The sequence below is a fragment of the Tachysurus vachellii genome, chromosome 24 (genome assembly GCF_030014155.1).
Source record: "Tachysurus vachellii isolate PV-2020 chromosome 24, HZAU_Pvac_v1, whole genome shotgun sequence".
Lineage (NCBI taxonomy): Eukaryota > Metazoa > Chordata > Actinopteri > Siluriformes > Bagridae > Tachysurus > Tachysurus vachellii.
The window spans coordinates 13,592,396-13,606,314 of record NC_083483.1 but is presented as its reverse complement, the minus strand read 5'-3'; the positions used below and the strand labels follow the sequence as shown (position 1 = coordinate 13,606,314).

Below are 13,919 nucleotides of genomic sequence, written 5' to 3'. Positions count from 1 at the left end.
AACGTGAGCGTTTACTCAGTCAGGCGTGAACTCCAGTCAGGATTTACTCACAGTTTTGTACAATTAATGTTCCTAGCTGTCATTTTTAAGGCGGTTTCTAATCTCAGGTATAAACAGTAGTGTAAGAGTAGAAGGTCAGGTGAGGAGAGAAAGAGAGAAAGAGAGAGAGAGAGAGAGAGACCTTATTCGAGGTGTAGCTTATTGTTGTTTGTTGCTTGTTGTTGTTGTTGTTGATCATGTGGTCTCTGGCAGGGCTGTCCTCTCCCGGGTCTCTAAAGAAGCCGTCGGGGAAATTCGATTTCGGCGCCCTGTCGGCTCAGACGAGGTCACCCCGCATGGCCTTCACACACCACCCACTGCCCATGCTGGCGGGAGTGAGACCAGGTGAGACACGCCAAAAAAAAAAAGACCCCATGTATATAGCGTGAGAGATGAGAATACTAAAGGCTTGTTTTAAAGAGACCCGGGGTTTTATGTATAAATATATAAATATAAATAAATATGAAAAAAAAAACAGTTTGTAGTACGAGCCCTCACTCAGGACACATCACCATCATTATCCATCCATCTCCCCTACTTGTTTTTTTCATCATCACTACTGTCATTTGTTTTCTCTCTCTCTCTCTCTCTCTCTCTCTCAATCTTTCTATCTTTCTTTTCTTCTCTCCCTCCATCCATCACTCCGTTGTTTCTCGGTGCGGTTTCAGAGCGACACTCACTCGCCAGGAGATTATTGCTTCGAAAGGCTTGAGTCATAGCTCAAAGTCTTAACATGTCTGTTCTTTGTTTCCCACCGCATCAGAATCTTAAGCCGGAGCATCTGGTTTATATTTGGTCCTAAAACACACGTTTTACGCAGTAGTGAGCGCTCACTTCTCCACTCTTCTCCGCTCTCTCGCTCCGTACCGGACACTATTATTATTATTATTACTATTTTTTTTTTTCAGATACGATTGCATTAGACGCCAATTTTTTTTTTATTCGGTTTGTTTCACAGAGTTTGAGTGCGGCATCCTGTGCCAAGCATCCTCATTTCATTTTTCATTTTTTTGATTTAAGGCTTATGACTCATCTTGGAAGATTATTTGTGGTCTGTTATGAAAAGAGAGAAAACAGGAGGAGGCATAGAGAGAGAGAGAGAGAGAGAGAGAGAGAGAATGTTCTTAACATGTCCAAATGCGTAACCGATGCGCGACCTGAAGTCTCTTCTAAAACTGAACGTTTTGGTCTCTCGGTTTTTATAATTAGCCGCTCATAAGCTGCAGACACGCTGTCATTCAGGCTGCGAGTGAGGATGAAAAACAGACTGCCGCTCGGGCGAGGAGGAGGAGGAGGAGGAGAAGGAAATGTACTCTTATCGTCTCCTTCTGTGCTGGCGATAGCAAAGCCCCTCGAATCGGCGTGATAATCCTGTTAATAAAGTAACGACGCGCACAAGCGCGCTCTCGGAGGGCCACAGATGAATGCGCTCCTTCTGACCCAGAAGAGAAAACTCCCAAATTCAACCCCAGATATTCCCAAAGTTCGCCAACGTTGAACGGCGAGCGAGCTGCCTGAGAGAAAAGCGCAGCGTGGCGCGAGCTCGTTAAGAAAAGGTCACGAGGATTCAGTGCTGATTGTTTTAAGTGGATTATAATGTGGAAGTGATTATAAAAGTTTGTAGTATCATATAAACTTCCCTAATACCAAGTAAACTGAGAGCTGAGAGGAAAGACAGAGAGAGGGAGAGAGAGAGAGAGAGAGAGCGAGAGAGGGAGAGAGGGAGGGGGGTTGTGTATTTGAATGAGTGAGTAAGTGAGTCAACATTACTGAGTGACTAACATGTTTATAGTGTGTGTGTGTGTGTGTGTGTGTGAGACAGAGAAAGAGAGAGAGAGAGAGAGAGAGAGAGAGAGAGAGAGAGAAAATGTGTGTTTGGGCCTCTAACAGAATGGGATTTAAGCATAATTAGAAGTAAACGGAGAAGAGGAATCAGGAGAGTCAGTTGTATGGATGGATGGATCGAGAGAGAAAAAAGAAAGGCTGAGAGATGAAAGAGAAAACATACAGAGCACGCCAGAATACACAAACATTCTTTTGTGTGCAATAAAATGAATGTGCTGTTACACACTGGGGTAAAAATCCTTAAACATTGAATCGTCATATGTTTTAGTCTTGAACATGTTTCACTGAAGTGTCATTCTCTGTCTCTCTCTCTCTCTCTCTCTCTCTCTCTATCTCTCTCTCTCTCTCTCTCTCTTTGTCTTTGTCTCTCTCTGTCTCCGTGTCACACACACAAACGCACACACAGGAAGTCCCAGAGCCTCAGCCTCCGCTCTCCATTTCCCGTCTCCCTCCATCATCCAGCAGTCCAGCCCGTACTTCACCCACCCCACCATCCGCTACCACCATCACCAGGACCCGCTAAAGGAGTTTGTCCAGTTTGTCTGCTCCGACGGTACGGCCCAGCCCGGTGCGCAGGTAACACACTCTCACACTCTCTCTCACACACACACACACACACACACACACACACATGTACGTACCTGTGAGCTGTGAAATTGTTTCACTTTGTGGTAGATAAATTACAATATTAATGAATAATCATTTTTTATTCTACAGACAGAAAGAACATTAGCACTACTCTGTATTTTAAAATAATATGACAGCGTTTCAGATTTCTCAGTCACACAGAATTCATTATTATTCCATTATTTTATTTATTTATTTTAAATAAATATATGGTAAAGAAAAGTCATTTTGAAACATCAAGCTAAAAGGTATGTATGTATGCCTAGCATACGTATGAAAAACAGCGAACAAGGATATCATTCATTCTGACAGCCCTAACACACACACACACACACACACACTCACTTTCTCTAACTCGAGTCTGGCTCTTTATCTAATCTCACTGTTCTATCTCTTTCACTTCGGAAGTTCCTGTCATCCATACCCTCTGTTCCTCATACGCTCATTCTCAGAGTGTGTGTGTGTGAATGGTGCAAGGGTGTGTGTTATCACACAGAGCCATCCCTCAATGTGTGTGTGTGTGTGTGTATGTGTGTGTGTGTGTGTGTGTGTGTGTGTGTATGGTTGTGCATGTGTGCGTGCGTGTGTGTGTGTGTGTGTGTGTGTGTGTCTGCAGCCTAACGGGAGCGGTCAGAGCAAAATGGCCGGCTCTTTCCTGTTTCCTCCACCTCCTCCGGTGGCACGGCCGGTGCCCCTCCCCATGCCCGAGCCCAAACCCAGCCACACACACCCCGACGGGGGACTCGGCTCACCCGCATCGCCCTGTAAGTGACGCCTAGAGCTCTGAGCCCCTTCACCAGCCCTGAAATACAGCAGACGTCTAGTTCCAGTCAGAGAGGCAGCTCCTTACTATACTGTCCCATCCAGCACGTCTATTATATTAATTCTCCATTTTTAGTTTTAATTCAGGACCTATTAAGCTAGCGCTGATATTTGGAGCACTGTAGCCGGTCTTCGGTTAGCAATAACCTAGTACAATATAACCAGAGAAAATATTGGCGTGATGACGTACAACAACACTGAAGGTTTTCTAATCCCAGTCATGCCACAGCCACCTGTAGAGGACCAAAAGAGATAAAATCTCTCTCTCTCTCTCTCTCTCTCTCTCTCTCTCTATCTCTCTCTCTCTGTCAATCACAGTGACAGTAGCCAATCACAGGCGTCTGCGAGCTCGTGTATGTGGAAGAGGATTAACAGATAGTTCTTACCTCCAAGTCTTTTACACCGCAGTCGGAAAAGATGCAGTAGCCGGTGTCACTCCATCCGAACTTGTCTAGCCTTCACAAGAGATTTCCCCTGTTAGTCAGTTGGCAATCAGAGACATCTAAATAACGTGACTGGTAAGAAAGCTGCCTCCAGAATGGAACTTGAAGCAATTTAAGAGACTATTAAAAAGAGAATATTAAAGAAGCTAATTATTAAGAGACACTGATGCAGGAGGAGAAAAATTCCCCTCTATAATCCTAAAACAAGCTGCTGTAGGGAAACCATCAGAAATGAAAGAAGAAGAAAAAAACACTCACTTTAAAATGCAATTAATTAAAAAAAAAATGTAGAAAGTCACAACCCATAAACTTTTACCCGTTCAGCTGTATGTATTCTTATGATCCTAAATATTTAAGCCAAGAATTCAAACTAAATTCACTCTCCTTCTTCTTTCCTTTTTTTTTTACATTTACCCTTAAGGTTTTTTTCACCCTTTCCTTTAATTTTTCTGTTTTTATTACCAGAACAAAATGAAATTAAAATAGACAATGTTAAAAAAAAAAAGGGATTTAGACATATTCACCGTCTCTCTCTCTCTCTCTCTCTCTCTCTCTCTCTCTCTCTCTCTCTCTTTCTCTCTCTCTCTCTCACTCTCTCACTCTCACTCTCTCGCTCTCTTGCTCTCTATCTCTCACTCTCTCTATCTCACTCTCTCTCTCACTCTCTCGCTCTCTCTCACTCTCACTCTCTCGCTCTCTTGCTCTCTCTATCTCTCTCTCACTCTCTCTCACTCTCACTCTCACTCTCTCGCTCTCTTGCTCTCTCTCTCACTCACTCTCTCTCACTCTCTCTCTCACTCTCACTCTCTCGCTCTCTTGCTCTCTCTATCTCTCACTCACTCTCTCTCACTCTCTCTCTCACTCACTCTCACTCTCTCTCTCACTCTCTTGCTCTCTCTCACTCTCTCTCTCTCTCTCTCTCTCTCTCTCTCTCTCTCTCTCTCTCTCTCTCATGGGATCAAATTCAGGGCAGTGTGCATGGACTCCAAAAATCACATTAAACAACACAAACTAACAACACAAATGATCAAATAACAAAAAAAATCAACTTAATACAGTTTAAACCAGTCGAATGCAGTCTCATGGAAAAATGAACATAAAAAAACGCAGATTCGCTTTCGGTCTCGGACATCGAAGTACCCTGTGTGTGTGTGTGTGTGTGTAGTGGTTGTTGTTGGGGTGCAAATTTGTGACCTGTGTGTGTACCAGCACAGGAGCTGGAGGAAAGGACAGACCTTGAGAACTCGAGGGAGCTGGTTGAAGACCATCCCTCTTTTTTCTCTTTCTCCCCTCTTTTTTCCGCATCATGTTTCCTTCACGCGCTTCTTTTAAAGCTCTTTTATCTCATCTTCACACTCTCTCTCTCTTTTCATCACAGTTGTTACTGTATATCTGTAATTTTACATCAGTCACATTTCCATAACCAGATTTTATATTTTACTGACCTTTATATTTTACTACCTTTATACATGTGTATATTTTCTATACACGCACACACACACAAATACAGATACACACACGTGAGTTTGCTTAATCTGATTTGCATAAAACTGTCTGTATTTTAGTCTTTAAACTTGGAGTCCATCGTAAACCTCTGCCCAGAATTCGATCGGTTCATAAGACGTTCTCGTCAGATTTACGACCTGATCGAGAAATATTTTGTTTCATCATGGCGTTTACTGTCCTGCTTGAAAATCGAACAAACCAAACCTGTAAGGACGGGTGACAGATTAAAGGAAAAGCTGCCATCGATTCTACAAGTCTCTTTGAACCGTACTGGAGCAGCGAACACCCTTCTTCTAAAACAGACAGCCTGGAGTGCTGAGATCTAAATTCTGTGTAAAATCTCAGGGTTCCATTTGTGAAACCTGCATTCGTCCACTTGAGACATTTCAGTGAGTTTCACACCCTGCGGACGGGTCGTTATCAGAATAGAAATGTTTCATCGTTGGAAGAAACTGGTATCGATTTGCATGGATCTGCAACCATGGCAGGAAAATGTCTTCCACATCCACCGGAGCATCTCACTGAAGGACTGAAGCTTTTATAATTTATATTTCATCCTGCCACGATGAAAGACAACTTATCTCACCTTATCACTTCTTTCACAAAATCCTTTAATGAAGGGTTTATTCAGTGCGACCTCGTTATAACAGCCATAATATACACTCGGCATCTACTTAATAAGAACTACCTTTCCACCTGTACAGCCAATCACGACGAAGAAGCACAATGTACACAATCATCCAGAAACAATGACCAGGATCAACAAACAGAGTGACCGGAGAGGTTCTGACAAGTATCTCAAATAACTGCTCTTTACAACCGCTTTTGCAATCTCTGAATGCAAGAAACCATCAGAAGCTTAGGGGGACGAGCTGCATCAGCAGAAGACCATGTCGCGCTCCGCTTCAAGAAGAGCCAGCCAAGAAGATGTGAAGATTTCTGTCTGTACCAGAGCAGAGCATGTTTAATCAAAAATTGCTAATTTTATTTTCCTTTAATTTGTCACTCCTCTGTGTAAAAATACACTCTTCCTCTACACTGTAGAAATGTTTAAGGTCTGTAGTTACACTGTTTAGTAATTATTAAAACTACTTATTTAGATACATTATCTTTAACAGTAAATCACTGAGAATGTTTTTGGGGCGAATCGTTTTATAATCGTCTGTTAGAATAAATAGTGCAGTTATATTGAGTCTCTGTAGAATATTCCCAGACACTGACAAGTGTGTGTGTGTGTGTGTGTGTGTGTGTGTGTGTGCATGTGTTGGAACAGCATACTCCTCGCCAAGCTCCACAGCTCCCAACAGGTTTGTCGGCATCGGAGCACGGGACAACTTTCTAAACATCCCACAGCAGACACAGGTATGAAACACACACTCACACACACAAACACACACACACCTGCCTTTCCCCATCTCCCAGAACAAACTGATTATACTTCCTGATTAATTGGATACTTGTGTGTTGTCGCTTGTTTGTGGTGAGTGTAGCGCTGTGTTCAAACCCAGATGTGAGCTTGTACGGCGCAGGCCTGCAGGGCTTTCTGCTAAAGACACTCCTATGGTACACGGTCCTGGCCACCAGATGTTAAATACTTTCACTCCTGCTCGCTGAACATCTTTCATGAGGAACAAAACCTCAAGCTAAACACTAAAGCCAGCACACATGGAGGCAATCTGGGAGAATCTCTCTCTCTCTCTCTCGCTCTCTCTCTGTCTCTCTCTCTCTCAAGTTGATGTTTAGAGGACTCCTGAAACACCTGGATGGAGATTTTTACAAAATCTTAAACGACCTTTAACACTCAGACCGACACATCTTCAGGAAAACATGCTCAATAATTCATAACAGATGGATCCACAGTGGATAGTTCTAGATAGATTGATGGCCTGAGATAGAGAACGTCGGAGCGAGTGAATACAGGAAGGACGTAATTGGCGAAAGAGAGACAGAGAGAGAGAGAGAGAGAGAGAGAGAGTCAGGTGCCGACCTGAATGTCTGATTGTTCTCAGCAACCAAACATGATGTCCGAGGCACGAACATGGACTTTTTCATGACCGAGTATTAGAGAGAGACAAAAAACCCAAAAGCTTCATCCCTAAATGTTTTCTGCACTAAAACAAGTAAACAAACCGTCTTAAATTAAACAAACATCAGCCTGTTATTTTTAATCCCCCCTCACACACACACAAACACACACACAGTGTGACTTTTCTCGCACTCTGCTGGTCAGTGTGAGAACTGCTGTTAATGTGTATTTGTGAGGATGTTTAATAACGGTCATGTTTTGATACTGTACACTTTCACCATCATTCATTAACACCCTACATTTTGCTCTGTTTTACAGTCTTGGTTTCTTTGACAAGATCCATCTGAAACACACAGATACAAAGTCTGTAGCTGAAACGTGAAACACAAAGCTAGGTACGGACCGCTATGAGCTAATCACTCACAATCCCCCTCTCCGTCCCGGATCCACTCTGATAGACCTGCGAGCATTCTGAAACCTTCACCATCAGCCCTCCAACCAGGAATCTGGAAATCTTCCACAGGACAAAAACTGCATGATTCTGCAAATCTAAAACTGGAAAAAGAGAAGAAAAAAAAAACAACAAGTAAAACGGCAACACGGAAAAAGCGGGAGTTATAAATTCCATCCTGGATGAAGAAGAGATTTGATTATTTCGTTAGAAGAAGACTTTTTGTTGGTTTGTAATCAAGATGACCAGAGTATTGACCAATCTTTTCATCCTTTTCCTTTTATTCAGTTGTTTTACATCATCCACCGATCGTACCGCGGGGCCAAAGCGTTCTGCTCTCACTCCATCACCGCTTGTTAAACAGTTTCCACAACTTATGATGTTGCACTTCCAGTGAAAATGAAGCGAAGCGTGAAACCTCGGGGTCATGGGGTCATCCATGTCAAGCCGCACTTCATTATCAAACCTGTCTTAAGCATCCGATTGGACAAGAACTTACAAAAGACTCCCCAGCACCCTGCACTCTTGGGTGTGTCCCAAACGTTGGAACAGCACTTAAAAATGGTCTGAAACTTTCGCTCACGTGAAATCCTAATACATCATAGAAATCGTAGTATATTTAACCGATTTTACATGATATCGTGTGTGTGTGTGTGTGTGTGTGTGTGTGTTATCTCCATAGCGTGGCATTTCAACACTGAAAAAAGAAAAAAAAAAACCGAAAACCTGTTCACTAATGTTCATAAACAGAACGCAGCCCCGTCCCACCCACCAGCCTGCTCTCACCGATCGTACGACAGCTACCAAGCGAGGAGGACGAACTCTAGCACACGTTTTCTCTAGAAACACGTGAAGCCAGGAGCCGCGGCATCTTTGCTACGTGAAATTTAACACACTCTGGTCAGACCACACACGAGTTAAACCGAACCGGTTGAGGGAGGAAAAAAGCGAACATAAGAACACACAGACATAAGAACAGGGGGAAAAAAAGCTGACCACTAATGAGCATCAGCACGAGCGAGAGAACAGGATACAAAGTACCAAAATATGATGTTCTCTTTTCTGGTGACGTTTCTATTTGTACACCACCGCAAAATACGTCCTTTCAGCTGTTTCTGACGGCTGTGACATGTTTGGGACACACCCGGTGTTAGCACGCACGACAAAGGTTTTAGCTTGCCTGTTTGTCCGCTAAACATATCAGCACAATATGGTGAAGGCATGAAGGAGTGCTGGGGAGGTTGTAGCCCACGACACACACCAAACCTCCACACCATTCACACCATCAGCTAGTGACACTAACACACAGGGGTTTTGTTAGCAATAAACCGAAGACAGTGACGCATTAGCAGAAATTACACAGTGTTGTAAAGCCTTTAGAAATGCATAACTTCAGCTTCTATGACCAACCAACATGCGTCGAGAGAAAAAAAAACGTTTGCAACATTTCTCGCAGTAGCTGTTTATCTGTGGACAAGTTTCAGTGCAGCCACACATACCAGAAACAAAGCCTGAAAATCTCTCTCTCTCTCTATTACTTTATCTCTCCCTCTCTCTCTCTCTCTCTCTCTCTCTCTCTCATTCTCTCTCTCTCATTCTCTCTCTCTCTCTCTCTCTCTCTCTCTTACTTTCTCTCTCCCTCTCTCTCTCTCTCTCTCTCTCTCATTCTCTCTCTCTCTCTCACTCATTCTGTCACTCATTCTCTCTCTCTCTCTCCCTCTCCCTCTCTCTCTTACTTTCTCTCTCCCTCTCTCTCTCTCATTCTCTCTCTCTCTCACTCATTCTCTCTCTCTCTCATTCTCTCTCTCACTCAGTCTCTCTCTCACTCATTCTTTCTCTCTCTCTCATTCTCTCCTCTCCCTCTCTCACGCATTCTCTCTCTCACTCATTCTGTCACTCATTCTCTCTATCTCTCTCTCTCACTCATTCTCTCTCTCTCTCTCTCTCTCTCTCTCATTCTCTCTCCTCTCTTTCACTCTCTCTCATTCTCTCTCCTCTCTTTCACTCTCTCTCTGTCTCTCTCTCTCTCTCTCTCTCTCTCTCTCTCTCTCTCTCTCTCTCTGCTTAAAGTGGGTTGTTTTGGTTTGCAGTAGTTTGTTTTAACTGGTTTTCATGTCGTGTTTTTTTCTTTCACAGAATGACTTGCATGAGAGTTTTTGCTACTTTCAGGATTGCTTTTACAAACTCGTAACATTGACGTACAAACGTACGACTTTTACAGAGACACTCGTGAATTTAGGTCTATATTTGGCTTTATCCTCTTCCCTTCTGCATGCTCGATAACTCTTACGCTCTTATCACCGGTGCTCACTATCTGTGAGTGAGTTTCATATTACTGACATCACTGACATCACTTTTTCTGTGCACACGTTATTTCTGTTTTATTTGTTTCTTTCTCTCTCCATTAGAGTAATCTGGACAGATTTGGTAATGAGTGTCTTTACGGGCTGCTCGTACAGTCCGAATCACACACACACTCGTCGTTGCACTATAATATATAGTTTAGTTTCCTTAGGACGGAAAATCTTTTCGTCCCCCTGTTTTTTTTTTTTTTTTCTTAACGTTTTATGTTTCTTTTGAATTCTTGAATGTGATTACGAACAAACCGGTCCCAGCGTTCCACTGTGTCTATCTGCATCCCGACAACACCACTGACATCACAAAATAACTGGACTGCCCGGCTGTCAGTCACTCGTCAGGGCTTTTTATTCTCATTAGCCCCGCCCCCTCCCTGGCGATCCCACCGATCCGTGCAGCAAAGTGCCTCCCTTTCTTTTTTATGCAACCTGGCGTCGAATTCAGGGTCTGTATTCCGTGTATAAGCTACAGAATTAATGTACAATATGTATCATGGCTTAGCAAAAAACAGAAGACTGGAAACACATCGCCTTTATAAATATATATTATTCAGACATTAAAATAATAATAATAATAATAATAATAATCATACTCATACGTGCTGTGTATATATATGGAAATATGTATAGTAGCTCTTCTTTGGAGTACGGCAGTCTAGTTATTTTTTGAACCTTTCACCCCACTTCACGTCAGTCGTCTTCCAAACAGTCCTGAAATAATATCGCGATATTTACCGCGTATCGTTCATACACGGCGCAAGACTGATAAGAAATATCAGTGTTAGTATTTAAAGTGTGAAAAGAGAGCGAGGGGTTTGTGGGCTGACGATACAAACCTGGTTTTTTTTTTTAAAGTCTTGTCCTGGACTCTAAACTCAAGGGCCATGAACAGTATCCCAATCTTTATAAAGTGTTGGGTCCCCTAATCCCCGCCCCCTTCATTTAGATTTACCTTTTTTTAATGGTCTATTTGTAATCTTTTGTTTTTAAATTATTAAGGAAGGTGGAATGAACAATTTTACAGCAGGGTGTATTACAGTACAGATCCTGGTGCTCGGTCACCTGGGTTGAGTCTCTGTTGATAAACAAATAAGACTTTCTTTTCGGACACGTACACGTTAGAGAACATGGCTCTTTTTCTGTGAGCTCGCTGGCGGTGGGCTTTTCCACGTCGCTTGTGACAAAAGGCATTTTATTTCAACCTTTAAAAAGACCGTATTTAAATCGGTAAATAAAAAAACAACGACTTTGCATCCTGATACACGGAGAGACCAGCTCGTTGTCCAGCTCGTTGTCCAGCTCATTTATTTCAGAGACCGCTTTTTTAAAAAAAAATAAAGAAACAGGATTTCGTTACTGTAAATTAAGGAAACTGATCAGCAAAAGTGTTTTTTGCCTTTGTGATGATTTGAAAGATGTTGTATTAAGTATTTGTAGAAGTTCTTGTAGTTTTTTAGACAGTGTGAAGACTGGTTCCTGGAAGAGGAGGAGGAGGAGGAGGAGGAACAGTCCAGAGATTCATGGAATCATGTGGAAGAATGAAATTTAAACAGGCTTGATTCCAATCCTACCCATAAAGCCGTCCCTCTGCCCCTCCCCCAACAAACATTTCCTCCACCCATCCCCCATAAAGCCTTCCCTCTGCCCCTCCCCCAAAAAACATTTCCTCCACCCATCCCCCATAAAGCCGTCCCTCTGCCCCTCCCCCAAAAAACATTTCCTCCACCCATCCCCCATAAAGCCGTCCCTCTGCCCCTCCCCCAACAAACATTTCCTCCACCCTTCCCCCCATAAAGCCTTGCCTCTGCCCCTCCCCCAAAAAACATTTCCTCCACCCATCCCCCATAAAGCCGTCCCTCTGCCCCTCCCCCAACAAACATTTCCTCAACCCATCCCCCCACAAAAACCTTCCCAACTAAAAAAGTTATCCCCTCCCCCACATAGAAACCTTTCCTCCACCCCTCCCCCACATGTAAATGCCCCCTCCTAGTGCTTGTGATTAGTGTAGTGTAGTACTAAGCCAGCATTTTAAAGGTTGTTCCCTTCAAAAGTGCCTTTTGTTCACAGAGTCCATCTTGTAAAACATGAAAAAAAAGGACAAAAGTTTTTTTTGTCGTTTTTCGCCCCATCTTTCCCCGTCCACCCTTTTTATTCAGTCTTTCGAAGCCGTATATATATAGTATATAGTAATACAGGAAATGGATGTGATTTAGTTCTTTTTATTGTTCAATACTGAAAAAAAAATGTAAAGGCAAAAAAATCTTCCTGTCTCTTTCCCTCTTTAATTCTTCTTTTGCGTTAACGATGTTGTACAAGACATCCGTCTTACCCCGCCGTACATCCATCTGCCCTCCCCCACATCTCCTCACACCCTAAAAATGAGGCTTTTATATTTTTTTCCTCTTGAGCAGAATATCCTTGTCTGTATGCTTGTTCTTGTTACGCCATACCGATCTCTCTCCTGTTCTGACGCTTCTCTGTTTCTACTGCTAGTGTAAGTGAAATGTGGCCGTGCGGGCTCCGGGGGGTCGGGTTACCATGGGTTCCACGAGGACCAACGCGTGCCACCCGTAGTCGGTGGAGGAACATTGCTAATATTTTTCCATGAGCTTCCACAGTGTTGCGTTTGGAAAGGTTTTACCGTAAACGCAGGACACCGGGTGAAATCAAGCAGCTCTGCGCTATTTTTGTTTCTAATTTATTTGTTTGTACTATGATTTTATACTATATTTGAGATTTGTTGATGCTTTTCTATCAGGGTACGGTCCAGAAGATTCTCTCCAAGGGAACCGTGGACCTTAAAATGAAAGCTATAAAAAAAGCACCTTTCTTTATTAGAAGAGCCAGGCTACTTTTATGAAACTGTTGACTGATGACTTGCTGAAAGCACCTTATGAGGCAGAATGCACTTAACGTGAAATGCACTTAAATGTCATACAGCAGTCACACTACATAGACACGGCCTTTATTATTTCCTGCACCACATTTCAGAACCTTGTAACGGAAGATTGGCGTGAGTTCAGGAGACGTGTTAAAGTCAGTATTAATGTTACAAAGGGTTAGAGAGATGGCCTACTGAGTGGGACTTTCCTTTCAATAAAATGATCTTAGGACATTAAGGCGTCCAGCTAAATATTCCCACTCTGCCATCACGTCAAGCGAATCACTTTTAACTGCCTCATATTTGTCATTAATTTTTATTTTTTTGCTTTGCTTCGTTACACTTAAGTACTTTTTTGAGCTGCAGAAGTCATGTTCGACACGTTTCTAGTCTTAGCGCCCTCTAGTGGTTTCCTGTGTCCTGCGCTTTCAGGTAAAACAATAAAAAAAAAAAAAAGCAAATTTTTCGGCTATCGACCCCTCAGAGCCCGTTGGCAAATGTGCATGTGTTACTACAGATTCCTTTTCCATTATAAAGAATAAAAAACAGTTTGTAAAGAGCAACTGGTTGAATAAATGATGTTCTTGACTGCACAAATTTCTCAGTGCCGTTTGTTTCAGTTCCCAATAAGCTGCATTGCTGCAAACCTGAGCAAAGTTAGTAAGTAATTAATAAGGAAGGAAGAGGGAAGGAAGGAAGGAAGAAATAATGAGGAAGCATGGATGGATGGAACAAGGAAGTAAGGAAGAAAATAGGAGGGAGGTAAAAAGGAAGTATGGAGGGACATAAGGATGGACAGAAAAAAGGAAGACTTGAGGGATTTAAAACAACCAAAATAGACCAAAGTGCAATATAGAGTTAAAAATCACAAAATAGAAGCAAGTAAAGAAGCAAGTAAAGATATAATTATATGTGTGTGTAT

The 13,919-nt window shown here is 42.6% G+C and overlaps 1 protein-coding gene across 8 annotated transcripts in view; it reads left to right on the top strand.

The window, feature by feature from the left end:
• The window catches only part of nfixa (nuclear factor I/Xa), a 103,942-nt gene extending 90,386 nt beyond the window's left edge, over positions 1–13,556 (top strand). For 4 of the 8 annotated variants that reach the window (XM_060859891.1, XM_060859889.1, XM_060859892.1 and 1 more), the window contains 4 exons: positions 253–384; positions 2,291–2,452; positions 6,556–6,644; positions 7,627–13,556. In XM_060859891.1, the coding sequence (XP_060715874.1) occupies positions 253–384; positions 2,291–2,452; positions 6,556–6,644; positions 7,627–7,641 (398 nt within the window). In that variant the 3' untranslated portion in view covers positions 7,642–13,556. Of the gene's footprint in view, positions 1–252; positions 385–2,290; positions 2,461–3,127; positions 3,276–6,555; positions 6,645–7,626 lie in introns of all 8 variants that reach the window. The other 4 variants (XM_060859893.1, XM_060859890.1, XM_060859897.1 and 1 more) reach the window with 3 other exon arrangements.
• Positions 13,557–13,919: the final 363 nt, after the last annotated feature.